This window comes from Cherax quadricarinatus, chromosome 88, assembly GCF_038502225.1.
Source record: "Cherax quadricarinatus isolate ZL_2023a chromosome 88, ASM3850222v1, whole genome shotgun sequence".
In the NCBI taxonomy this organism is placed as follows: domain Eukaryota; kingdom Metazoa; phylum Arthropoda; class Malacostraca; order Decapoda; family Parastacidae; genus Cherax; species Cherax quadricarinatus.
Window position 1 is genome coordinate 658,660 of NC_091379.1, and position 10,000 is coordinate 668,659.

A 10,000-nucleotide genomic window follows, 5' to 3' on the forward strand; every position below is an offset into this window, starting at 1 on the left:
GTTCCTTGAGGGGCCTGTTCTTGGGAATGATGCATAAGAGAACACAGATTCAGACAACATTGAAGTAGTTAAGAGGATTTAAACCTCAGTCAGTTAAATATAAATACCAGGGGGGTGGGTGGGTGGGGGTTGGTGCTGTTGTACTTCTTTCTAAGTGTTTTTATGTCTTTCATCTCTGCAGGTTTAAAGTTGATGTACGCATCTCCCCTGGGACTCATGCCTCTGAGCATGCCATAAACAAGCAACTGAATGACAAGGAACGTGTGGCTGCTGCACTAGAAAATCCTCATCTTTTGGAAGTTATTAACAAGTGCCTGAATCCCAGAGGTCAAAAGTAAAGAGATAAATCAAAGCTGCCTTAGAGGGAATTTTTTTTAGCAAGACTATCAAGTAAGCATTGATTGAAGCATCTTGCTTCAGTCAGTGGGTTGATTTTGGACCTATAACTGAGTGGTGGTGTGAAGATGGTACTGTATACACTTTTTTGGCTGGTTATTAATTAAATTTTGTAATTGTTCCATTAAGGGACACTTGAGTTCTCCTGTCTTAAGAGACAGGGAAACTCACGTGCCCATTAAACCCTAAATGATTTAATGATGATGCCAATATTATTATTATATTTATTACTTATAAGGTCGTACAAGTTTAGTGCTTCTTTTGTGAAGTAATAATATAGGGCACACAGTGCCTGGTAAATGGGAAGTAATATTTAATCTGAGGAAGAAGAGGGTAACTACTGTATCTTGGATCAGGAGATTTTTGGCATCAAGGTAATCCCTTATGGGGGTCGATTTTGAATAATGGGATGTAATAGTTGCAGTGCAGCAGAGAATAACCCTCACAAGTCAAGTGGTTTACTGTCTTTCAGATGGGGAGCTCCGATGCTGTTGAAGGACTTCGATCTGATTAATTTAAGCTACCATCCGCTTCCTCAGATCAAACTTGATTACCTCCGATTCACCAGGTGTTGAGACCCCTGTGGCTTTAGTGCTTTCTACATAATTATAATATTAATTAACTTGAATATTATTCATACATATTGAATATTATTTTAATTAAACATCTTAGAGGAAGATACCAATTGAACCAAATGGGTCATACAGGTGTTTCTTAAATATAGATTTATACAGTATATCACTGGTGCTGAGCGAGGGGCTTGTAACCCCTTCTCCTGTATACATTGCCAAAATTAAGAAGAGAATTTTTTTTTTTTGGGGGGGGGGCACCCTGCCTCGGTGGGATACGGCCAGTTTGTTGAAAGATCACTGATGCTGTATGACTCATGTGGTTTTAGTTTTTAATATACAGTACTGTAATAATGTCAAATGTAGTGGCTAAATATTGTTGTATGAAATTGTAAATGAACATTTCTCAGTGGGAAATTAATGACAACATTGAGACAGAAACAAGAGTGATAGATTGTCTGTACACTTTGACCTTTGACTGAGGTACTTTTTAGCAGGTAAATGAGTATGAGTGGGAAACACATATTGGTGAAAAAAGATGGATAGGTCATGTGAACCTGTCAAAATAAAGGAAATTAAGGTTCTGTGGATTTGAAGTAGTTTTTGTTGATTTTGCAGAGGTCTTGATTGAGTGAACCAGTCTGGGCACTAGATTTCTTTTTCTTTGTCTAATTTGTTTGGGCTACGGGTTCTCATGACCCTGAAATAAAGGCTGGAGACAGTTTCCTTTGACTTGAGTACTGACTCAACAAATATACATATAGTATACTATAGTAGACAGTGTGTATGTTCTCTGTGTACAGTAAACCAAATAGCCAACAACTTGAATTTGCTGTATTTAAAAAACACACACTTGGCCACTGTTTTATTTCAAAAAGTAAAAATTTGAGTCTCACTAGCTGGGAAGCAAGCATAATCTTTCACAAAATGGAATGCACTACTGACCTTTAATATTTCTAAATGGAAACTGGAGATTTTTAAATAGGTTTTAAAAAAATTCCTGCACTACATTAAAAATTTAATTTCATTGTGTAAACTATTACTACTGCCAGCCTAGTGTCTCAGCCCCAAGATACCCGAGTCTTTACTCTGAGTAGTTCAGGATTGCTCACACGGTGTGGGTCAACCCCTACCAATTTCCTTTATGAAAGATTCACGCTATTGACTCTCCTCTTTTTCCTCTTGTTTGATATGCTTCATTCTCATAATTGTGCAGCTGCTGAATAGGACCTTGGATAGAGGTCAAAATACACACAGACAGCTTATTGCTCATGGTTGTCACCACATTGGTATATGCAGAAACCTACTTCACGACATAAAATAGTACTGGAACCTCGGTATTTGAACAGCTCCGTACTTGAACAATTTGCTGTTCGAATATTTTGTTCAGAAAACAAATCGCTTGGTAGTTGACCGTTTGCTCTGCACTCGACCAAACAAACACAACGTGCCAGAACTTTACTGTAAACTAATTTGTGTTTCTTTGCATTTTTTGGTGTTTTTTATATTGGACTGTGAGCAGGGTAATATTTAGTGAAGGGATTCAGGGAAACCGGTTATTTTCATATAGTCGGACTTGAGTCCTGGAAATGGGAAGTACAATGCCTGCACTTTAAAGGAGGGGTTTGGGATATTGGCAGTTTGGAGGGATATGTTGTGTATCTTTATACGTATATGCTTCTAAACTGTTGTATTCTGAGCACCTCTGCAAAAGCAGTGATAATGTGTGAGTGTGGTGAAAGTGTTGAATGATGATGAAAGTATTTTCTTTTTGGGGATTTTCTTTCTTGTTTTTGGGTCACCCTGCCTCGGTGGGAAACGGCCGACTTGTTAAAAAAAAAAAAAAAAAAGTCACCATGGGGCCTAAGAGGGTTAGTGATAATAGCCAACCAAAAAGAAAATTGCTTGGGAAAAATTTGTTCTGTACTTTAACAGATTGATACTTGAACAGCCTTCTGGAACCAATTAAGTTCAAGTACCACGGTTCCACTGTAAAAGGTGTTTATATTTTCATCTGTTGCAAAGGACTCGGAGATTGACATAAACAACTTTATTAATACACCATAATTAGTTGTGTCACTTATGTAGATTTCAGTTTCCATTGGCTAGCATGTTACAACACATTGCCTTAAATATGTTTACTATCAATCAACTGAGGAAAAATTTGTTTGTTCCAGAGCATTATGTTCTTCAGTGGTAACAAAATTTGTTTGAACAAGCTGACTTAAGAAAAACTTTCCAGAAGAATGGAGCAACACTTGACAGTATGGTGAGTAAAACTCTGATTGCTGAGTCTTTATTTGTATTGGTGAAGTGTTTCATTACAAATTGGCTATATTTAGCATGTAAAATACAACAGAAAAATCACATTTTACATAGTACATCCAGGCTGGGTAGTCAGGTGGTGAGGGAGGTCCAAGGAGGCAGGTGTTGCATGGATGAGTTCTGAGAAGCACTGTAACGGACCTACCAGCTCATCTTAGGTTACTTTGTTCTAGCTCATTGTATGCTATAGGTGTAGACAAAGTAAACATACCACTGTTTTGTTAGCAAGTTTATTGGAAGATGATTCAAGGTATGTGTGTGTCATTTTCGTAACATAGTTGGGTTCTATTCCATCCCAAGAGATGGGAGTATCACAGTGGACACAAACATCAAGTTGTTAAACCTACAGGCATATTTATGTTTCTGCAACAGTATTGGGAGACATGGTAATTTACCCTATGCAGAACTGATCACACCCTCCATGCAGGGTACTGTAAACAACTGCATCCTTTGGTTCCACATTAGGTGCTGGAGCCCTTGTAAAGTTCTTGATGATCTTGGTGGTAATTTTGCAAAGTCCAGGTTGGATCTTTTGAGGATGGAGGAAACTGTTAGTAATGCTCCAGGTGGACATAATGTGTCTACCTTTTATGTCCTGGGTAAAAGACCTATTTTGTGTATATATCAGCATTCCTCTGACAAAATATTGTATGGTGAGGATATCTTTAAAACCGAGAAAAGTATTTCTATATGATTTTGTTTTCTGAGTTCTTCATTACTGAAAATTTTGAGCTCCTGCAAGAACCCAGTTACCACACCTTTCATGGTCTGCAGATCATGTAGTGAAGTAGTGTGGGAGGTTGTCCTTATTGTTGGGCTTCATGTACACAGTCCATATCCTGTTTTGTCAGGCAAACATCCAAGAAAGGTAGTGAATTATTTGGTCCTTCCAAAGTTGATGGTTCACTCTGGTTTTTTAAGTTTTGTATTATCCACATATCTGAGCCAAGCAATATTCCAGGGTATGACACTGTTCAGTCTTTCTCCATATGCTCTAAGTATAGGCTGGCCAATACTACACTTAACAGATATGTCACTGTCAAACCAAACTTTTGTCTGTAATTTTGAGCAAGGAAAAAAATTTAAGCTCACATTGATGAAATCGATGTTATCTGGGGTATGTTAAACAAAGTTAGAGGTATCATGGTTGCATAGAATATGAATGACAAACATGACATTTCCAACATTGTGTTCAGCAGACATACTATATTTCGCATTGATTTAACAGAAACATGTACGAGCTTCATTTTGTTTTTCTTTTTGTACTTGAAACTGCAAACAAAAGTTTTGTTTGGCAGTGGGATCTCTGTTAAGTGCCAACCTTTACTTTTGGCATTTAGAAAAAGATTGAATAGTGTCATACCCCAGCATATTACTTTCCTCAAGATACATAGGCAATAACCTTATTATCCCTATACAATATAACCTACAAATCCAGATTGAATAATCAACTCGGTTTACTTTGGAAGAACTAGCTGATTCACTACCTTGGTTGTTTGCCTAACAAAACAGGGCACTCAAATGATGTAGATGATATACAGGAAGCTCGTTATTTTTATAATAAAGAAGCGCTAAACCCACTAGGGTCATAGCGCAAGCAGCCCACCAGTAAGGACAACCTCACACATTACTTCACTACATGATCTGAAGACCAAGAAAGGTGTGATTTTAGTTTTTGTGGATCAAAAATTTCAGGAAAGAACTCGGGGAAAAAAAAAGATCACATACAAATACTTTTCTCAGTTTTAAAGGTATCCTCACCATACAATACTTTGTCAGTGGAAAGCTGATATATACACAAAATAGGTCTTTTACCCAGGACATAAAAGGTAGACACATTATGTCCACCTGGAGCATTACTAACGGTTTCCTCCGTCCTCAAAAGATCCAACCTGGACTTTGCAAAATTACCACCAAGATCATCAAGAACTTTACAAGGGCTCCAGCACCTAATGTGGAACCAAAGGATGCAGTTGTTTACAGTACCCTGCATGGAGGGTGTGATCAGTTCTGCATAGGGTAAATTACCATGTCTCCCAATACTGTTGCAGAAACATAAATATGCCTGTAGGTTTAACAACTTGATGTTTGTGTCCACTGTGATACTCCCATCTCTTGGGATGGAATAGAACCCAACTATGTTACGAAAATGACACAAACACACATACCTTGAATCATCCAATAAACTTGCTAACAAAACAGTGGTATGTTTGTCTACACCTATAGCATACATTGAGCTAGAACAAAGTAACCAGACGAGCTGGTAGGTCCGTTATAGTGCTCGGAACTCATCCGTGCAACACCTGCCTCCTTGGACCTCCCTCACCACCTGACTACCCAGCCTGGATGTACTATGTAAAATGTGAGTTTCTGTTGTATTTTATATGCTAAATATAGCCAATTTGTAGTGAAACATTGTATAAATACAATAAAAAAGACTTCAAAATCAGTGTCTTACTTGCTAAGGCCTGCCTACCTGTTCCAATGAAGAAAGATTTGTTACAAGATTCATTGAATAAAACATCTTCAGAGTTGCTAGAAAATTTATTTTAAGATCTGCTTAAGACACCATAATTAGCAATAATTAATGTTTAGGTAGTAAAAAGAAGATATGAAGCCCTTAACTGTACATTTCACCCAAAAGTGAGCTTCATAAAAAGTACAAAGCACAGCGAGACATTACAACCTGCAGCCGAGTTTGGTAGTCAGGTGTACATATGCTGAATAGTGCACTGGTGGAGGCCTACTGGCTCCCTTTGGATTTCCTTTGTTCCAATACAATGTGTGCTATGGAAGCCGCCAAAATTAACACCACAATTTTGCATTTTGGTGTTTGATTGTAAAAGACTCCAAACACCAACATTTAATCTTGTAATCTGAAATATTGGTTTTGGCTTTATCCCACTCCATGATCCAGCAGATGTACACAATTGTCCATTGCACAGTATTAAACTTTTGTTCCTGTAGGTATGAGGGAAGACTCCTAGCACTTTCCTCGTAAATTTGGTCATATTCACCACGGGAATGTTGTAGACCTTTGCCTTTGGGTCACTGAGTGTGGTCTTCATGATGTCTTGAATGGTTTGGTGGTAAACACAGCAATATTGTATTTGCATACTTTAAGGGTTGCTGCATTAGCTATGGTGAAGGTAGGTAATTAAAAAAAAATACATATACTCAGTATTGCTCTGGTTCCCCGCATTGAACTATATATGTTTTTGTAGTAAATGACAGTATGGCGAGGGAATCTGAGATTGGAAGTACTTTTTTTTTAAATCTTGTTTATTAGCAAGTCATCACTGCTGATTCTAAGCGCCTGTAGGAAAATGCCAAGCAACACTCCTTGGTTTTGAAATTGTGGTAGTAGAAGGGAATTATGTATTTATTTGTAGGTTTGTGGAATTTACGAAAGCATTCCGTATACCATAGACCTATTCATAAAGAACCTTATTCACTTCTACTCCCACACCTTAAAAACCAAGTTTTTTTTTTTTTTTTTTTCCTACAGGTGGTTAGAAACTGTAGTGACAAGTTAAGGATGAACAAGATTACATTGAAAATATCTCCACTCTCAAATTTCTTAGCCACATTATCTTTCAATGCAAGCATGAAGTGGACATAATACACACAATGCCAAGAAGTGAGACATTAAAAAGAAGAAATATATTATCAGCAACACTGACCCCTATACCATGAAAACCATCCAAGACAATATGAAGTAGTTCACATCCTTTACAGGACCCAAGGACATAGGGGTCTACAGCTTCTATAGTGAATATGACTAAGTTTACATTGGAGAAACTGCTCAGTCTCTCCCTATATGCCTACATGTACACAAGTATGACTGTACACAGTGGACATCAACTCTTATGTACAAAACTTGCTCCCATATCGTGGAGTAGGTCAAAGCCAGGCTAATATTACCCACAAAATGACAAGATTAAATGTAGGTCTCTGGAGTCATTTACAAACCTACACCAAAAAAAAAAAAAAAAAATGTGGAATGTGTTCATTTGGCGACTTCCATAGTACACATCATAGAACAAAAAATACGGAGTGGGCCATTAGGTCTCTAGAATTGCCCTTAGTATATTCACACCTGACTACCAACCCCAGATGCCCTATATAAGCTGTAATTTTTCTCATTTTGCTTTGTACTTTATAAAGCCCATATGTGGGTAAAGTGTAACATTAAAAACTTCAGTGACCTATCATTTTTACCACAGCATTACACGTTGAGTATAATGTTATTTACATAAATATTTCATATACTCTATACTGGAGCCGACTCAACTAATCAGATATGAAAAGCAATCGAGTTCGTGCATACACAAGTACGTATAAATTTTATTTTTAATTTATGACTAGCTAAAAAAGTTTTCTTGATAAATGATTTATAAAGAATAAAGGAACCATAGTTGCTGCAATTGTATGTTAAATTTGGAATTGATAAATTAGACACATGTGCAACTCTTGGGTATCTTTATTGAGGAAACGTTTCGCCACACAGTGGCTTCATCAGTCCATACAAAGGAGAATCTTGAAGAACATGAGGAGAATGAGGTAATCAGTCCCTCAACCTTGAGTCGATGTGGTCAGTCCATCAAGATTGATGGACTGACCACATCGACTCAAGGTTGAGGGACTGATTACCTCATTCTCCTCCTGTTCTTCAAGATTCTCCTTTGTATGGACTGATGAAGCCACTGTGTGGCGAAACGTTTCCTCAATAAAGATACCCAAGAGTTGCACATGTGTCTTATTTATCAACATGTCGGTTCCCTGAACCATTCATCTACAAAAATTTGGAGTTGCTATTCATTATGCAATACATATTTTTGTGAATAACTGACCATACAGGATATCAGCCTGCCTTCCTAATACCAATATTGCTTTCTTTACAGTACATGCTTAAGTCAATTTCCCTATATAAGATATTTAAGTTAGGTTAATGTCAATTAGCTAAATTTAGCTGATTATAACATACAATAACACCAATAAAGTCAAGACCGTTTTGTGCAAATGGAGAACAAGGAATCATCGTAACTGAATAAGCATGAAAGTATAATCTCTAGGTTCACTTTCTACAGTTACAGTAACTTGACTGGTAGTCCTGAGTCACAGTAAATTACTATACTGACATTTACTTAGGATGGTTTGTGAATATAAAACCTGGGCTAATTACTAAATTCTTCCTAAATGTTAGATATGCTCATAAAAATAATAATAAATTTAATGTGTGAGTACTGTCCTTAGCTGAAATTACCACAAAAAAACAGAACCTTAATTTATAGCACAGTATACATTGTAGATAACCTGAATAATACACAATTTACTGTGGCTGCTACCTAGAAAGCTCCTGTCTTGCTTTAATACATTCTATCTACATTTCTACATCTGGAAACAGTATTCACATTTATCATCAATTTAAGCATTCTACACTGCTAGGATGTAATTATAAAAAATCCTAAAAATATTTTCTTTAGATAAAGAATAACTGTTTTATCAACTATGTAACTGACAATTAGTGTTTTAGGTAATTTTTTTCCCTAAGATTAGAAGTCATCAATTTTTGAACATGAAACTTGTATATTTAAGAGGAAAAATCAGAAATGTATTGCTTCACGAATAAAAATGGAAAATATTTTGGGCATCTGTAAATGCACTACACAGTTTTAGTGTCGAGCATAATTATCACTTTTAGCGTTTATATACAATCTTAAAAATTTAATACAATATACAGCAGTAACAGTGCAACACGTACAAGCACATTAAAGCATATATCTTATATTTTATCTAGTTATACTATGGTGGTATTACTGGATTCAATGGATCACAGCTCTTGGTACATTGTAACTGGTACTGATTAGGTAGCCCAATGTGTATATATTATAATGTCACTTATATCTATATGATGCTAATTCTCAACATACCCACAAATTCGAGATGAATATTTACACAACAAAAGGATTTAGTCTGCTTTGGATCATTGTCAAATTTCTTGATAAGTGTGTCAGGACGGCCTGAAACAGCATCTAAAGATTTATATAAAATTTGTGAGTGTTACAAATTCTTGTGAGTTTATTCTTCGTCTGTGATACCAAGTTCACTCTGGAACTTGAAGAATGCTCACAGCAAAGATCTTCCACAATATTTGACAAAAATAATTGACACATCCAAGTGTCAAGACTTTAAAATAAGAAAAGCTATATACAGTAAGTTATCCCTCCAAATTCACAGATTTCACTAATTACATTCCCCAGGTACTATATGACCAATATGAGTTTAGCACTTAACCATAAATATACAGTAATATTTCTGGTTCACTGGCTTTCCCACAGCCAAATCTCTATTCTGGTCATTAATTTTTATGAAAGTCAATACTAAACAGACAAGATATATTAGAGATATACTCTCTCAAACACGAAATGAAGCCTTTCAAAAACTGAAAGGAATTTTTTATGTAGACTTAATTTTTGTATTATTTGCAATTTATACTGTCATGGAACTAATAGGAATGTAACCCCTGCAAATTTGTTGGGACAGCTGTATATATGATATACCTTCTACAATTTAGCACTCCCTCATAATTATAAGAATAATACCTTCTATAACACACTAAAAGTTCATGTTTAGATAATAGGCTGATATGATTACTATTCCACCTTTCCACAAAAAATATTTTCCTTCTGCTGGAATAGTGGAAAGAG

General features: G+C 36.2%; 1 protein-coding gene across 4 annotated transcripts in view; it reads left to right on the plus strand.

The window, feature by feature from the left end:
- LOC128698560 (MIP18 family protein galla-2) overlaps nucleotides 1-1,992 on the plus strand; it is a 27,286-nt gene extending 25,294 nt beyond the window's left edge. For 3 of the 4 annotated variants that reach the window (XR_011394486.1, XM_070103801.1, XM_070103800.1), the window contains one exon: nucleotides 182-1,992. Coding sequence is in view for 2 of the 4 variants with exons in the window: in XM_070103801.1 (XP_069959902.1) it covers nucleotides 182-338 (157 nt within the window). In the remaining 2 variants the exon portion in view is untranslated. The remainder of the gene's footprint in view (nucleotides 1-181) is intronic. The other variant, XR_011394487.1, reaches the window with a different exon arrangement.
- The last annotated feature ends 8,008 nt before the right edge of the window (nucleotides 1,993-10,000 follow it).